An 18,735-nucleotide genomic window follows, 5' to 3' on the forward strand; every position below is an offset into this window, starting at 1 on the left:
TTACATCTCTTTTGTCTCTGTGAATATACAAAGTATATCTCACTGCCTCTATAGTTCTTACAAATGACAAGGTTTTCTTTTCTTTTCTTTTCTTTTTTTTTTACTCTGACCTGATGTTCAGGCTTCAACAGTCCAAATGGACTAATTTAGTGAATGGATTAGTGTACACTAAATAAATCAATAAATAAAGTAATTAATAATTTAAATATTTCTCTATATAATATTATATTGTACCACAAGGACTATATAAATCCCTAAACACATTCATACAGTCCATCACAGCAGCGATTCCAGGGCCAGACTGAACAGAGAACGAGGCCTTCTCTGAGAAGTCTAAATTGAGAAACTGATCATTGGTCTGGCTCTGTCTGTCAGAAAGAGGTTCCTGTGGTCACTGAGGGTTCAGGCAAGCCCAGTCAAACAAACATGCAGTGGACGTCCCAAAAATGCATGGGTCACAGGAAGAAGACCCAAAAGCTGTCTTGAGGCTGGTGTCTGACACCTTCCTTCACAGCCCTGAGTTCAGACAAAATAAGAGCAACCTCACTTCCAACATAAACACTCAGCGCACACCGCAGATCCGCTGTGCTGGTGTTTGTTCCAGGCCTGAGCCCAAAAATACATACCTTTCTCCACACGGCACCTAATGGTACCCTGCCACAAACACACACAGAGGAAGAGAAAGAGTGTGAGAGAGAGAGAGAGAGAGAGAGAGAGAGAGAGAGAGAGCACAATAAGAAAGATGAAAAAAAGGGATTATGAAAAAAATAAAAAGTATGGAAAAGAGAGAAAGTATGAGTGAAAGAGTCAGATGACTGAACCATAATAGAAATATAATAATAATAGAATCTGTAATAGAAGCAGAGGGCAGAGTCAAGCTTGTCCAAATGGAGAAGGGTTAAAAAACATTCCTATTGGACAGTGACTAACTTTGGGTTTACTTTCTTGATTCTTAGTTTATTATTCACTTATATGTCCTAATGTGAAAATAATGTGAATGATTTAATAACGGCATACCTTTTTGCAGTCCCACATGGTTCTTAAATTCAATTCAATTCAATTAAGTGCGAACAACTGAAGTGTGGATTCAACACCCTTAAACACTTGGATCAGTTTCCCACACATGAATTATACCTAGTCTTGAACTACACAGCATATAAATAGGATATTTTCAATTGAAAGACAAATGTAGTCTAAGACTGTGCTTAATACCTGTTCGGGACCCCCCCCCCCTAGGTTTTATTATTCAGTTATTAATCATAATGAGGAAACTATATCTTCTAGAGTCCCACAGTAATATAGGTTGGGGCCAATGATGTTGATGTTAATATATAAAATATATATATTATAAATATATATAAGTAATGTAGTCATAAAAGTAAAAAAACTGAAGAACTGAAGTATGGATACCTTAAACTCTTGGTTTATTATTCAGGTATTTATCTTATGTGGAATGTGGAAACTATTGTGAATTATTTAGTCATTGGTTACCTTAGCATAATTTGTGGAGTTCCACATGGTTCTATTTTAGGGCACATGAAACTGGAATCCCTTAAGTTTAGATTTAATTTAAGTTTAGATTTAAATTATTTTTCAGTTATCCTAATGTGGAACTAATGTGACTGGTTTAGCTCTTCTTCTGGAGTCCCACAGGGTCCTATTTTAGGGTCTATGAAACTGATGTTAATTATGACAGAATTGTAGTTATGGAGGTGAAGAACTCTATTGGGGGTACAGTACATACATGGTCTAAGGGGTTAGAAGGCATATATATGCTGTATATTTCCTAAATTGTATTTATTGTATTTTTTAACCCCCCCCCCCCAAGACTTTCTAGCAAATTAGCCAGATTACCTAAGCCAAAAGGTCAAGCCTAATCAATAAGAGGAGAAATTCAAACACGGTTCTTTTGGAGAAAGCGGTCAGTCTTATGTGTGGGTATATGGGCATTCACTGTATGACAGTAGAAAAGCACCCTGTGGTTGGAGAAGCCAAGCAGAGTTTCAGTGCCAAACACAAACTCATCCCACTGATCCACACCAGCTTGCCGCAAACCACGAGGGTAAGCAGCAGATGTTTATTAGAAGAGACTAAATTCAATAAATTATATTAAATAATTATAAATGCATACATTATTTTGGAGTGTATGTTTATATATGTGTGAATTACAGCCTGTTAATACAGGCTCCTTGTTACCCACAAGCACTTTCAGTTCACATAGAGCTAAAATAACATTTAGCTACAGTTACACATAACATCTATTACCCTGAGAGCTAAAACATAAAGCAAAGTCTGTGATCATTTAATAAGTAATCCAATTTGTAATTGCTAGTTGATGGTGGTCCCTATATGGTTGGGAGGCTGGGAGATGGTGCTCCTTCAAGCATTAGGGATGCTTTACGATGGTCCGAAATCTTAGTCTTGCAATAGCTGTCCATGGTGGTCATGTGATCTCGGTTTCTCTGTAGTTTGCTTATGGCCTCTAGTGTCTTAATGGTCTGGGCAACCACCCACTGCCGATGTCATCTTACTGCCTGTTTGGGGAGGAGCAGGTCGTTGAGCCGGATCACCGTATTGGCAAAGTCCACCAGCTCCACAAAGTCTGAGGTAATGATGTTGACGCCGTTCACTCCTGGCTTCTGTGCTTCTACCCACGTCATGATGATCGGCAAGTTTCTAAAGAGGACAGAATAGAAGCTTCAGTCATTAGCAATCATGTGTTTCATGTCTGGATAATGTATGGATCATATTGGATATACTCTGTTCTTACTCAGTGTTCAGATTTTTCATTCTACTGTAAAATTGTAATCTCAGGCGAGATGCCACTGTGTAAGGTAGTCCTTCCTCTCCCCCATCACTCTGATGTCTTGCATTAAGTATTTTCCTCCAAGCATGTTTAGTTGTTCAATAATATATTTTTTTAGCTGCACTTCACCCTTCCAGCACTTATGCAATGTGTAAAAAGGAAAGTTCTAGTTAGTTTATGAGAAATGTTAAAGAAAAAAAAACTGGGATGAACTGTTGATTTGAAAAATAATTAAACCTGTGGTTTTAGCAGTTAAAAGACTTTGAATTTGATGTATCTTAGTGGGCCAACACCAGCAGATGACATGTCTCTCCAAAACCATCACTGATTTTGGAAACCTCTAGACCTCAAGCAGTTTGGACTGTGTGTCTCTCCACTCTTCCTCCAGACTCTGGTCCCTTGTTTTCCAAATGAAATGCAAAATTTACTGATGGTCAGTGATGGTTTGGAGAGTCATGTCATCTGCTGATGTTGATCCACTGTGTTATATCAATCCTAAAGTCAGTGCAGAGTTTTTTTTATGAAAATCTTACAGCACTTCATGCTTCTCTCTGCTGACTTTTATGAAGATGTGGATTTCATTTTCCAGGAGGACCTGTCATACTGCCAAAAGTACTAATTGGTATATTAATTGGTATTTTGGGTTTTGAATTTTGGGTTTTTATTAGCTGTAAGCCATAGAGTTTCACATTTTTAACTGAATTATAAATATAAATGTGCTCGTATATACAATATTTCAAATAGAAAAAAACATAGTCTTTAAAAGGCCTAGAGTAATTTTTGAATAAAAAAAAAACTTTTTTTCTGGAAATTAATTGATTTTACTGTCAGATTCAACTGTCAATTCCTAAGCATGCTGCTAAATTTAATGCATTAAATGTTCAGGTCCTGCTGAGTGAAATCTGACCAATCAGAGTGCTTGTTTTTCTGCATCTTCCCAGATACCACTGAAAACAAAATTTTTACAAATGTACCCACTGTTACTTAACATTATTGGAATAATGAATTAAGACTAGAATAAGAATTAGTAGTAGTTTAAAAAACAAGCTTAATTTAATTTAAATAAAATACAGAAACAAAAATCTTAAAAACAATATCCATTCTTTTAGTGTATTGTGACTAGCTTGTTAGCTTGTTTAGCAAGTGTGTTAGCCTGGTGCTAACATTATAATCCTAGATCAGGATACTAATCCTCGCAGTTAAATCAGAGACTTATACGACACATTCTATTTATTTCTTGTCGATCACTTTTGTATTTCATGCCCATTAAAGTCCACATGCATGCACTACCCTTTTAAAGAAAGTTAAACTGGACTAGTCTTGGATTGGTATTAATGTGAGTTGCTTCTACTTTAAACTGTAAGTAAACTCTTCCAGAGCTCAGAGTCTTTCTCCTGTCTCCACTAATCTACAGCAGCAGGCTCAACAAAACCAGGAAATGGGAAGCTTGAGCGGAGTTTATCCTGGAATAATAAACAATACCCCTTCCACGCTAGGTCACAATTAATCTTTTTCCTGTGAGACAGCTGTCTGAGTACGATGTCCACCAAGAGGCACGTCTGGTCGCCTAGCAGTCAAGTTACACAAGTTTGATCTTTGCCACCCAGCCACTCAGAGACACATTTCATCCTTACTCCAGCCTATAAATTCTGCAACAGTATCCAGACTTTCTTTAAGATGTTAAAGTGCACATGAAGAACCTTGTTTCCCTGCCAACTTCATAGAATTGCAGTGATGGTATAATGGGACAGTCTGGAGCAACCACACCTGAGTTTACATTCACCATGCCCAATGCCAAACATAGAAGGGCAAGAACGGTATAAATCCACCCAGCACTGGAAAGTTGGGAAATGGATGAGTTAGAACGTCTACTGATTAATGATTAAAACTGATTTATGCTATTATGTTTTATTTTATCAGATGCTCACAGCAATATTTCAGACCCTTTACAGTAAACCAAAGAACTTCACTACAGTACGGTGTAATCCAATGCTTTATTAATAAGAATGTTCTGATCAAGGTTTTTTGCATCTCCAATCTGATATGGTTACCTCAATTCCGACTGTCAGCTGATACCAATCCGATCTTTGTGTTTCTATATATAATACAGATGTTCCTTACTGCACCAACTAAGAATGTCTGTTAATGGGACCTAGAGTACATCAAAGGTTACTGTGCTACAACAGAGCTAAGGATTAGAACTGGGTCACGATTTAAAAGCAGATACCTGATCCATTGACAAACGCCTGGATTGCCCCGATCCTGATTTATTGGATTGATTTATAGGAAAGATTTGGGGATTTTTGGAAAAAGTGGGTGAACAGATAGTTGGATACTTCTTCACATAAACAAATACTTTAGAACCTTCGTCTAGACCAAAATAGATTTCTATAAATCACTATTGGAACAGCAATGCCAATGCTGTCTAAGGCTACATTTAAGCAGTGTCCAGATACCCAACTATAATTCACTTCTCATCATCAAAAATCTGACTTGAAATTAAAACATATGGTAAAGAGGAGATGAGTGAGGAAAAACTTAGGTCTATTTTGGTCTGGTTGGTCTTTTCCATAGACTGCTATATATACAGTCTATGGTCTTTTCCCTTTCTTACTCTTCAGGAGCAAAAGTAAAAGCTCACCTGTACTGCCATCTACTGGCTACTTATTAAACCAATTAAATACTAGACCTGCCCGACAAGCCAAGAACCTTCAGATCTGACTCAAAAAGAAAACTTGCTAGTCTAAGACTGTTTAGACTGTTAATATAAAAAAAAAAACAATATCCTATGTAACTTTGCAAGTTTCCAGCATGATGCTGCCAAGCCCTGCAAAAAGACTCTCACCAGTGTCAAAAGCTCACCTCTCCACAAGGTAGTTTCGCAGCCCCCTTACAAGACCTCCGACAACAGTCTTGACTCTGGGGGTGAGGATGGCCTGGGACACATGGAAGCTGCCGTATTTAGCCCTCTCACCCAGTGTAGTCTCCAGAAACTGGATGAGCTTTGTGGTGTCGGTGGTGTTGGCCCATGGAGCTGGGATTTTATTTCCAGGCCACATCACTGGACAGCCCTCAGCAAATGAATGATGATAAAACACCAGGACCTGTGAGATAGATGATAATATAATGTGATGTATATGCGTAAAATAATAAAATGTTTCTATCTGGACTGGCTGTAGAAATGTCTGACTGGGATTCCCACCATCTTTTACTTAATCAATTGAGTGTAATGTTGTTATTTGACCACTAAATGGTACGGGTACAAAGAAGCAGAAATGTAATGTCATTATATGAGGATAAAAACTAAATAAATTTGATTTGTTTAACACTACATTGTTAAACGTACGCCAATCATATGGCAGCAGTGCAATATATACGTGGCATAATCAATCTCTCAACCAATTATTTTTGTATTATTTTGTATTTTTATATTTTCAACCAAGCATCTATTGGTGTAATAAAGAAAAAGAGATGAGAGAGGCCAACAGAGAATGGCCAGACTTGTTAGAGCTCACAGAAAGGCTACAGTAACTCAGAAGCTGAGGCTGGAGTGGTCACCACAATTGAAAAGATGAGGACTAGAAAAAAAAATTAAATAATCCCAATTTCTGCTGAGGCACACTGGTGTTTTTTCAACTGGTCTTTTTAACTGGTCTCTCTTCCTCATGTCCTGAGCTGACTCCTACTGTCTGCTTCTTATTCATCTTCTTTTATCCATGTATTGAGATGCCCTGTTCCTCCTGTTTTGCTGCACAGTCTGGCTCTCCATTACATTGCTGCCTGATGCAGTGATAACTTCCTGTAAACCAATGCAGCATAATATACGGCAAAAGTCATCTCAGACTGGTTTCCTGAACCTGGAGTGCAGTGAAACCTGATTTATTAGTCCCTGCCATGCATTACTCATAGAATCTAACAGGTAGACTTGTGGATATGTCTAGTCAGGCTGAGTAGAGGTAGGAAGTGAGATGGTAATCTTGCAGAGATTAGGGTCAGAGCACAGCAGGAACACCTGACCTCTGCCACAGGTTGAGCGTATCTCATGTATACCCGATTGAGAGTACTACTGAGTGCTATGATCTCCCCTAATTCACACACCATATCTACAATGAGCTCCACTAGCTGTGTACTGTATACTTCTTAGTACATTATATGCACTGTACATTTTACCTTTATATACAGTACCAGTCAAAAGTTTGGACACATCTCTTCTCACTCAATATATTTTCATTCTTTTCATGATTTTTTACATTGTAAATGTAATATTGAAGACATTATAGCTTTACAGAAACACATGCAGAGTGCTGAGCAATAGTTACTGCTTTTCCTTCACGCTGTGAAGCTCCAGCTCATCATCTCAAATCACCTCAAATCACCATCTCAGACAGGGGATTGTCAAACACTTTTTTGTTTACTACGTAATCCCATATGTGTCAGTTAAATGTCTTAATCTCTTTAATATTGATCTACAATGTAGAAAATGAAATGAAATAATGAAATAAAGAAAACCACTGAATAAGAAACTGTACCCAAACTTTTGACTGGTACTGTATGTGATGCTGTTTACAACACCAAAACTAATTATATATATTGCACCTGAACATTGTGCTCTGCCATTAAACTTTTGCAATATATTGAGCAAACATCCAATTACAACTACAGTATATTTATTAGTATATTTAGTAGCTTAATCACACCTCTGGCTTCAGGCACACATTTATACATATTTGTGTTTATTTTATTGTATTAATTGTATCTTGTACTTATTGTCTATGCACAGTCTCATTTTTGTCTGTTGTATCAGAGATAAAAGTGACCTTGATTATCATTAACATGATAAAAATACATGAGCAAAAAAATATACACTACTGGAGTCTTATTACTATGAAGAACAGATTTGGCCCGAATGATAATTTGGCAATTGAGCCCTTCCAATGAATATCCATATACCAACCACATCAAAAGAAATCAGTTATTTTGTTTACTATTGACAGTTATTTTGTTTATGTAAAATGCCTTTATAAATGAATAAATATAGGTGTAAATTAAACATAGTTTAGTTTTAGTAATGTAAAAAAACAAACATGAATAATTATAATACTTAACTGTCTAGGCCACAGTTAAGTAAGGGCAGGTCTTCTATAGGACTATCCTACGAAGACAGTTAGACTAGAACAGTGTGACAAGGCATCATTGTTGTCACCACAAAGTCCCACTTCTTGCATTTGCAGCTGGAAGCCTGTGCATTTATAAAAAGAAAAACGATAACACTTTAAAATTGACTCTACTCCAGATGCTTCTAGATGGACCTTCACTAACATAGCACCTGAGAAATTAAGCCTCTTGACTGCAGCCTAGCCAAGGAGTGTCCATTCTCTTTTGCCAAATCTGCATTAGAACAACTGATTAAATTCCAAGCTTGGCTAGTGAGGATATTAACTGATTTAATATATCAAAGAGAAATCATTTTAAATCTTCACAAAAACGCAAAACAGAACAAACAACCAACAAAAGTCCTACATTGACTAGGTGAAGATCTTTTATCACCTGTTTCTTCCTTTTTCTTTTTTTTTTTTTGCCAATATCCAAAAATGTATATTAACTAATATTAATCCAGTTCACCTTCAATGGACCCTTCAGACAGAGCACAATTTAGCTATCCTCTGTGTGTTGATTAGGCAGAAAAAACAAAAGCATGCCACAAGGTTTGATGGTAAGTAAGAAATTCTGCTGAGACACACTGGGTTACTTCATGAATGCATGTTTTCAATTTAGCGTCTGCTCTAAATAACAGGATGTTCACGTTCCATTAGTTTAATAATATCACAGCCTTCTCAGATCTTTCAACAGCAACTGTATGTAGTCATAACTGAAAAAATAGCATGCAAAGCGGACAAGCATATAAACGCACTGACGCACGCACGCACCTACACAGTAAAACAGGAACTGACTTATTACCGAGTTCCTACACACCTCCTGTCCTGTAGCGACTGGTATCAATGTGCTGAACACTAATCTCTTCAACGTCTTTCCCTAAGACTTTTACATTGACCTGCTTATGCTAGAAATAACTGCAAGCCCACGTCCAACGCCTGCCTGTCTGCCACAGTGAGTAAAGTGTGTGGCAGTTTGTTTTGGTTGAGGGTGAAAAGTGAAGTGGCATGTTAGGATGGAAAAGGGAAATTGTGGTGTAAGTGATAAATTGTTTTCACAGGCCAGAAAGTCTCTAATTACTTTGACTGCCATTCTGACCCAGCCTTCTTAAAATGTCACACACAGTCAGTCAATGCTCATCAATGGACAAGCTCTTTTCCGTGACCATCTTAAATTCCTTAAGCTACACACGGGATGCAAAGCAACAAGGCTCAGAAAGCAAGGTTGCAAAAAGAGCTGCATGGTATTTTTATCAAAATATTTGGGTCTGTACCCAACTTTTGTCAGTTGAATCAAATTAACCTTGTGTCAATGTTTTTGTTCCTTATATAATTATCTAGCAATCAGAGAATTCCAGTGCTTAAGGGTTGATTTACACCACATTAAGAAAGTTAGCAGAGACATCAGAACATATTTTTAGGCATTTAGAAATCAGTTGAAAAGGATGCTGTTACACCTTTGCCCATATTTGCTGTGTCTCTTCTTTTCTCTGTCTGTTCTGTATGTGTTTTCACACTGCACTTGGTAGATATGCTGCTGTTTGCTGAACCCTCATTGGAGAAGTTTGGCACTGCCGCAGAGCAGTGCAGAAACATGGTTTAACTTTGACCTCACCGCAAGCGGTACCACAGTGGAAAACACGTGGTGTGAACTCACGTGACCAAGAAAAAACTGTAGTCCAAAAAACACAGGCAAGGGACTAATTTTAAAAATATACTCCCTATTCTCCAATAGAGATAACAGGAGGAAGACCAGAATCAAAGCTCCACACACCACACACCAAAACACTGGTCGCAGACATGGAGTGTTTTAGAAAACCCCTCCTATTATCAGCAGACAACACTCAGCAGCACAAAGCAACCACAACTGGCCAGCATCCAGCAGAGAGAAAAGCAATGCAGCATACCGCGTTTATTGTAAAAGCACCTTAAACTTTTACGCTGACCTCCATTGGAATCAGTTGTTTCTCCAGTGGCAGAGCGGTTTGGCGCTGCCTGTTTCCACACCCATAACCACACCTCCACCACACCAATGCTTACTGCAAAAAAGTAGTACCCTAATGTGATAATTAAGGGTAACTAATATTTCAGGGTATAATATTGTTCACGGTTTTAAAAAATGTTGCCGATATTCATTCATTCATTTATTATTAATGACCACACAACAAGTTGGTGGAATTTACTTACGGTACAGCATAACATAACATGCTCACATCTCTGTCTGTATCAAAACAACAAACAACACATAACAGTGAATAGACAAATACATACATAAACAGTTAAACCTGGTTTAGTAAACGTACAGCGGTTGGGAAAAAACTATTTTTAAATCTGACAGATTTGGTTGACAGTGACCTGTAACGTCTTCCAGAAGGCATAAGTGTAAATAGATGATATGCAGGATGGGAGGGGTCTGAGGTGATTTTTATTGCTCGTTGTGTGATGCGTCTGTAATATAAAGTGTCAATGGATGGGAGGATGTGCCCTGTGATTTTTGATGATTTATCTACTATACTTTGCAGTTTTTTGCGTGAATGGGTATCCAAATTCCCATACCACACTGTTATGGATGAGGTGAGTATGCTTTGAATGATGGCAGTGTAAAACTGAAGAAGGATATTTTTCCTAACTCTGAATTTTTTTAGTTGTCTGAGAAAGAATAGCCTTTTATTGGCATTTTTGTAGAGTTGGTGTCTTAGGTAAAGTATCATCCAATTGCATTTATTGTCTCTATTATAAAAAGCCTACAACTGCTTGAAGAATCATTGACTTTAAATGGGCAGCCCTAAAAATATTACACACTGTCTTAAGAGTTCTTGACAGGAACTAAAAGAAAAAAAATGTTTTTCACACTTACAGAGCTCAGTTACAAACAAATACACAAAGTAACCCCTAATAAAAGACTTCACTGAAAGAGAAAACCTGTTGTGACAATATTTGACACCTTTTTTTAATGGTCATATCTTTACTGATATCAAGACGAATTTGAATATATAAATTAGTCATCTAGCCAATCAAAAAAATGTGCTGTGAACATGCTGACGAATTGCAGAAGGTCCTCTTGAGTTTACATGAACCAACAAGCTGAGACAAGCTGAAAATGTTTGATTGTGCTGGCTGTTAAGGATGCTACACCATTAGTTTAAAATGCTAAAGTACACTAACCTGCAAAATGCATGGGATGTGGGACTAGTATAATGTCCCATGATTTTTGCCATTTCCCATTGGAGCTTAGAGAACTCTGTATTGACCTGCTGGATATGTATATGGGGTCTTAAGCATTGAATGGGGATGTATGCCCAATACATGTGGAAAACTGTGGAACACAGAATGTTAAATGCCTGAACTTCTTAGTAAATGTAACATTCCATCCATCTGGCACTCACTACCAGGCCACGCACAAACTTTCTGCTACTTAATTTATGTCACTTTGCCAATAAGCATGCTGGTTATACAGTATTTACAACCTTACTTAAAATATACCACCTCACAATGTATGCAGGTGTGGACATTCCTAAATCATCCCCTGAGATAAAACTTCATGATAAACTTACATACTGGTATCCCATGACTTTGGCACAATAGTTTGTATTTAAACATCTAGCAAGATCATAGCATTATGGTATTTTGTTCATTTCCTGCTGTCTAAGTTGCAGATATTGAGAAATCACCTTTCCCTCGAGTGAGCCATTACCTGGTACTTCTTCTCCCACAGATAGTCTAGTGTGATTTCCTCCACAGCATTGATCTTGCAGAGCTTGGACCCAAAAACCTCCTGCAGCATGTTGATCAGATAGCGATGGTGCTCTTCATCCATAGCGTAGTGGTGGTTGAAGTCCAGGAAGACGACCTCTTTGCGGTGTGCACTGAGGAAGGCATTGATATCCAGGAGTCCATCTCGCACTTTGTGGCCAAACAGACCATGGATAAAGTAGAGCTCATGACCTTCCTCCCCTGGTTTGGAAGAGACTCTGAGGTCAAAGTAGCGAATGCCTCCATCTAGCTGCTCCCTGAAGGTGAGGTTCTGAGTCATGGACCACTTCTTCATCACTTTTTTGGCCAAGAGCCGAAAAATTGTGGCCAGGTGCTTGACAAATGCCTTCTGATCAGGGCCAACTGGAGCTTCTTCATCCACCCAGAAACTGAAGGAGTCGTGGGATCCTTGAATAATCACATACAATAAAACACAAAAAGAAATAAAATAATTCAGTTGGAATGAACTTTGCTGTATTTGTTTTGTTGTTTTTGTAAAAAAACACATGACCTTTTCTTGAACTTATTTATGAATTAAATTCACTGAAAACTATGTCAGGAGAATATTCAGTTTCCTTTTTTTCTAAGAACTATATGTGAAATAAATGGGTGGACAACATTTCAGAAACACTGTGTCAAATACTTGTTATAGGTGACCTCCCATCAGTTTGACTATTGACCATTTGTTAATTTGGTGGTGGAATATTATCAGCTCAGAAGTGACTTTGGTATGGGTAGAGACATGATGATGTGTGAAAAATCAAGCATATACAGTATATATTTTTACGTTAGTACCGCAGACTGCTAAGGAGAGAATATGCTGCAAACCAAGAATAGAGATATTGAACTGTGTACTTTTGTGTGTACTTTTGCTCACAAGTGGTGCACAGAGAAATATGAGCTAGAGTCTTTAATTTAATACAAATATAAAGTGTACTAATATATAGGCCTGTTGCATTAGATTATGTTTGTTTATTTGGGATATTTATACATTTTAAAATACTAATTCAAATAAAGTCAGTCAATAAAATCAGTCAGGATTGGAAACAACACCTCCAACACCACTGCACTGAGCACCGGTGCCCCCCAGGGCTGTGTGCTCAGTCCACTGCTGTTCACCCTGCTGACTCATGACTGTACTGCGAAGTACAGCTCAAACCACATCATCAAGTTCGCTGATGACACAACTGTAATTAGGCTCATCAGCAAGAACATCTCCAATCCTCACCATGTTCTACAGAGGGACTGTAGAAAGCATCCTGAGCACCTGCATTACCGTCTGCTTTGGGAACTGCAACATTTCAGACCGCAAGACCCTACAGCGAATAATGAGGACAGCCGAGAAGATCATCGAAGTCACCCCCCCCACCACCGAGATCTACACCACACTCTGCATCCACAAAGCCACCACATTGTGGACGACCCCACCCATCCCTCACACTCTTCGCTCTGATGTCACCCGGCAGAAGATGCAGGAGCATCTGAACCTCCACTACTAGACTCTGCAACAGCTTCATCCACCAGGAAGTCAGACTCCTCAACACACACAACCTCTACTACCAGACTCAGCAACAGCTTTAACCACCAGGCATTCAGACTCCTCAACTCACAGAGACAGAGTCCCACCACTACTCCTCCTATATACTCACATAAGGACTCTACTGAACCCACCCATCACTCTTCACACCCACAAAGCTGTACTAAAACCCTACCATCACTCTACACACACACTCACTCTCTCAGCACACAGAGACCGAAATGTCTCAACCCTATCAGCAATATTTGCTGCTTCTTCCAAAATAAACATAAACTCTCTACCTCAGTAGCTGCTGTGATTATGTATGTTCTATATGTTACAGTATTTTACATATCTCTGCATCTTATTCTCACTATGAACATTTCATTGTACCGTATCAGTACTGCATTGTCCTGTCCTATTAAATTATCTCATCTGCTGCATTCATTGTATTTATTGTAAAGTTTTAGTTCTATGTTGCCCTTTCTTTACACTTTCTTTGCACTTTATGTTTGTCTATTGTATTGTCAGATGGGTGATTTGAGATTTGAGCTGGTACGTCACAGTGTAAAGGAAACCAGCAACTATTGTTGAGCACCTCCAGAAACTTTTTCACGATGCTGAGAAAACTATTACAGGTGACTCTCCCTCATGAAGACAGTGAAAGCTAAATGTGGCTAGTTAAATTAATCTAAATTATAAAACATTCACAAAGCAATGTTCTTCTAAGTAGTTCTAAGTGGAAAAAACTACCTTCTACTACATGATCAGGAGCGTCCCTCGCTATCTTTAAGAAATTCCTGAAGACAGAGCTCTTCAAAAAGCTCTAAAAAAAACTAACCTCATTTCACTTCTTCCCCTCATTTACTCCTCTATCCCAAATTTTTTCCCTTTGGCCTCCTTTAGGCCCTATCTAAAGATGTTTTCTGCCTTGAACTTCTATGTCCTCTGTTGCTAATGTACATAATTATTTCTAAGTCACTTTGAATAAAAGTGTCTGCAAAACGTAATATAATTTTACTATGTAAAAGTAACACATTGAATGAGAAGAAGTGTGTCTTAAGTTTGACTTGTGTTTGTTTGCTTTAATGACCAGTTGATAGTGTTTTCTTTGTGGGACATACAGTTTGTTTTTAAATTATTCTATATAACATTATTATTAATAATAATAATTGTGAAATGGTTGAATCAGAATAATAAAAAATAATAATAAAAGGACTGACTTTAAGCAAATGAAGGACTGATTTAACCACTTTACAAGCACCAAAAACACAATACTGTTTTAGAAAGTTTACAACGAGAATTAAAGAATATCTTCAAGATACACACATTTTTATTTGTGACCCACCTGAAGGTATTATTGTATTGGATGTAGATATGCCTTTTAACTTTATATTTAAAATAAATAATAAATAGGTCAGTAAAATGTGGTCTGTTCCTGGAGAGACACATTATGCCATGGTAGATTAATCCTCCACTATCCCCAGCACAGGAGTCCTGTTTTCTTACATATTTTAGTACTAGAAGAAAACAACACTAGACAGCAGTATTCGGTGACTACAGTCACTTGTACCTCCATTCACAAAAGCTATCTATCTGGTTTACAGTCAGAGGAGCCCCACCTGGCACGGCTAGGAACTTCAGCGGCATGGCCGTTAGAGTTGGGCACAGGGAGCCCATCCAGTCCGCGTTGTTGATCCGGCTGCCGATCGGTCTGGTCTTCATCTTGACCCCAAACCCCTCACCGCAGGGTGTCAGCAGTACCCCTCACCTTTCCATTTCAACACCGATGACCACTTACTCACTGCCGGGTCAGCCATACTAGTCCAGTCAGCGACTGCCACTGAGGAACTGGCCTCCTGAAGACTGACTGAGCGCTACCGTGAACCAGCAGCACTGAGGGGAGCTAACGAGTCCACTAATCACTGTAATCAGCTTAACCCCAAATCACAGCTACTCATCCTCCTCCCTGCTTCCCCACTCCACTACAGGAGTCCTGGGTGAGGGGAGGTGTCTCTGGATTAACCCCGTGAAACACACACAAAGTCACTGGGACTTCAGTATACATAGTACTCAAATTACCCTCATTAACTTGGTTATCAAGTTTAAGTCCCTTGTCCCTTTTTTTTAAGTTTAACCCTTGTCCCTTGAAACAGAGTTACAAGAGTAAAAAGTGAAATCCTCTCCTAAGAATTGGGACAACCAATAAAGGACCCAATACAGATAGCTATATAACAGAGGAACATGAATTCAAATCTATAGCAAGTATACATTGGCTCAACCTTGGCTCAACATCATTGTTTACGTTGGCATGACATTGGCCAATCATGTAGGTCCAACATCTTTTTGTACAGTGGGCCTACACTGGCCTGACGTAGGATGCCAAACAATGTTTGACATTGGGACTAGTTTGGCCTGACATTGGGTGTCAACTAATGTTTGACATTGGGCCTACATTGGTCTGGTGTTGAGCGTTAACCAATGTTTGACATTGGGCCTGTCGTTGGCCTGCTGTTTGGTGTCTACTAAAAACTTTAGGGCATCATATGTTGTCAGGAGGAGCAGCAAATAATTGTTATCATCCATTCCTTAATTCCTCTCTGATGGGAAGCTGAAAATAGCTTTTATTAACATTTATTTTAGCTTATCTTTTTGTTCCACCTTAAATGCTACAACCTCTGCCATCAGTTGCATTATTTAAGGTGGAACGGGCAAGTTTGCTACTTACCTAGCTACTGAGACGCAGTACAAGACATTTTTATACTTGTTATTAAGAAAATGGTCACGAAACATTGAAAATACACACTATGGTAATATAGTGGTTAGTTACTGGTGTCACACTAATTAGAAGAAGAGGATAATTTAGCTTGAACAGTGTTTTTGTTGTGTGCATTGCAATATTTTGAGCAGAACTGGGCTCTTACACTGCTAATTGAACCTTCACATTCTGCTCTTATTGGTGCAATAATGTGCAATTAATGAAGATTGGACACCAGGCTGCTCCAATTTAGCCATGAAACCTCCCACACTAAAATGACAGGTGTTTCAGTTTCATTGTCCAACCCCTGTATCTGTCAGGTGTTAACAGTCATGTGAGGCCTTTGATCCTCTTTTTTGGTGTTGAAGATTCCATCTTGACCTCCCCTACAGTTCTCTCCTGAACTTTAGAAACCACAAACATGAGCATCTTATCACCTCCCCCCATTCAGTAAGCAAATGTTACTTTCATTTTCAGATTTATAGAAAATTACATAGAGTAGCAGAGGGTTCACACAAGTTTCGAAGAGTCAGATGGATTATACAACTTTTTGTAGTACAATTTGTAGTAAACCAATTCACGTGGTGTTCCTTGTTTTAGGACTATAGGCAGAAACTGGAGTCCAAAAAACAGTCCATTCACACACAGGGAGAACATGGAAACTTCACACAAATAGGGACCCAAGACCCCAGTGCTGAGAGTGAGTGAATGAATGAATAAATGTGCTAACCATTGAATATGTTTAAACACTTTGTGCTGCAAGGAACCCCATGTACATGTGTAATCTTTAATTACCCAATGTGTGCTATAACTCTTAGGGCGTTTTCGCACCAGCACTGTTTGGTCCGGTTAAAACGAACTCTGGTCCGTTTGTAACTTTAGTGCAGTTTGATTGAGCAGGTGGGAAAACAGTAATCGCACCCGGGTGCGGATCAAAACACCCAGACGGAGACCTGCTAGAGGAGGTCCCAAACGAACTCTGGAGAGGTTCATTTGTGGTGAGAATGTAATCCGGTCTCCAGTTAATCCAGCTATTAAATATACCGTAAGGGTGCAGACTGTGGCTGGGCAACCTGCTATACCACCCCCAGCCACCAGAGGGAAACCCAGAACCACTGCACCCTGATAACAGGCAATTAGCAACACCTGTTCCTCTCCTACTTAGCCCTGTGCTCAGTCTTAAGTTTTCCTGACACGCAAAAGTCTCTCTCGAGTGTTCTCTTGAATATCTTTTCTCTTTACTATTGTGTATCCCAGACCTACCCTTGTGAGGTTTCCTCTCATGGTTTCAGGTTTACGGTCTCCTTTCCAAGTAAAAAAAAAAAAGAGAAAAGGGAAAGAAATAGTCTTCATTCTAAGTATTGTGAGTTTCCTCTTTTCATTTGGCTAGCTTGCCCCTTGTTTATTGGTTTGAGAAGCTTAGTCTTGTGTTTTCTTTGCTTTGTGATATTTGAGCTGGCCAGTCTTCCCCTTGCAGTCTAAGTTTTCCCTTTGACCCTAATCTCTTATTTAACTGCTCCAGTGGTGCAGTGCTTTTCATTTGTTTTACAAAGCAGAGGCTGGGGTTTTATCCCTCTGTAAAGCAACTTTTCAGTTTCTATTTTAAATATAAATCTCCCTTGTTCATACTCCCCAGTTTCATTAGCACTTTCTGCTTAGTTATTTCGTTTGTTCCTTGTTTCTGTTTTTGTTCTGCACTTGAGTCTCTCTATGAATAATTCAGTTGGTAGCTCATTTAGTTTACTTTGGTATCCCACCAAAAACGCTCCAATTTAACAAACTCATCAACTGATCTGGTCGAAAGAACTGACTTACAGGTGTGAAAATGCCCTTAGATCATAATAATAATAATATTAATAATAATAATAATAATAATAATAATAATAATAATAACAATTTTATTTTATTTTATAACAATTTATTTATACAGCACTTTTCATACACAAATGCAACCCAAATTGCTTTAAACAAAAACAAGAACATCCCTTTCAGACAGCTTCCTCCTGCGCCCACAGTTAATCCTGTTGGATGTGGTTGATCCTTCCTGGTGGTATGCTGACATTACCCTGGATACCGTGGCTCCTGATGCATCACAAAGACTTGCTGTCTTGGTCACAGATGCACCAGCAAGACGTGCACCAACAATTTGTCCTCTTTTGAACTCTGGTATATCACCAGTGATGGTATAGTTACTTTGAAAAAGTAATCCGATTACTGATTACTGATTACTCCTTTAAAAAGTAACTTAGTTACTTTATGGATTACTTGATTTTAAAAGTAACTAAGTTACTTTACAAGTTACTTTATTAGTTACTTTCAGCAGCTGCAGACACCACCTCCCGCCGCCTTAACATAAACATTATAAACAATTTTGCCAATACTCCCTTTATTGGAAAATGCATTTTTAACAGCAACAATTTATCTCTATTAAGTTGAACTATTTCCTAAAAAATAAGTTTTTTTTTATAAAAATAAAAAAATTAACTTAACATAAATATTTTTTATATAAAAAATTAAATATGGTCTTTCTTGATTTTATGTAACATAAATACTTGTTTTTATAAAAAATATATAAAATATTGAAAGTCTTTCTTGACCTGACATATTTAACACTGTAAAACTGAACATTAAACCTGTTGTTCTCTGCAGGGCAGCAAGGAGTGGTTTTATAAAACAGATCCGTGTATATGGTCTAGACCAGGGATCACATATTTGCAGACTGCGGTCCGGGTCCGGACCCAGACGCTGT

At 38.3% G+C, this 18,735-nt stretch overlaps 1 protein-coding gene across 1 annotated transcript; it reads right to left on the minus strand.

The window, feature by feature from the left end:
* Positions 1-1,817: 1,817 nt before the first annotated feature.
* plcxd2 (phosphatidylinositol-specific phospholipase C, X domain containing 2) lies at positions 1,818-15,131 on the minus strand. Its single transcript, XM_007252306.4, has 4 exons — positions 14,851-15,131; positions 11,654-12,120; positions 5,669-5,910; positions 1,818-2,676 (listed from the first exon to the last, which is right to left on the minus strand). Exons 1-4 carry the CDS (start codon positions 14,951-14,953, stop codon positions 2,523-2,525), a joined length of 966 nt encoding a protein of 321 aa, XP_007252368.2. The 5' UTR covers positions 14,954-15,131; the 3' UTR covers positions 1,818-2,522.
* Between the last annotated feature and the right edge of the window lie 3,604 nt (positions 15,132-18,735).

Source organism: Astyanax mexicanus, chromosome 1, assembly GCF_023375975.1.
Source record: "Astyanax mexicanus isolate ESR-SI-001 chromosome 1, AstMex3_surface, whole genome shotgun sequence".
Taxonomy (NCBI): Eukaryota; Metazoa; Chordata; class Actinopteri; order Characiformes; family Acestrorhamphidae; genus Astyanax; species Astyanax mexicanus.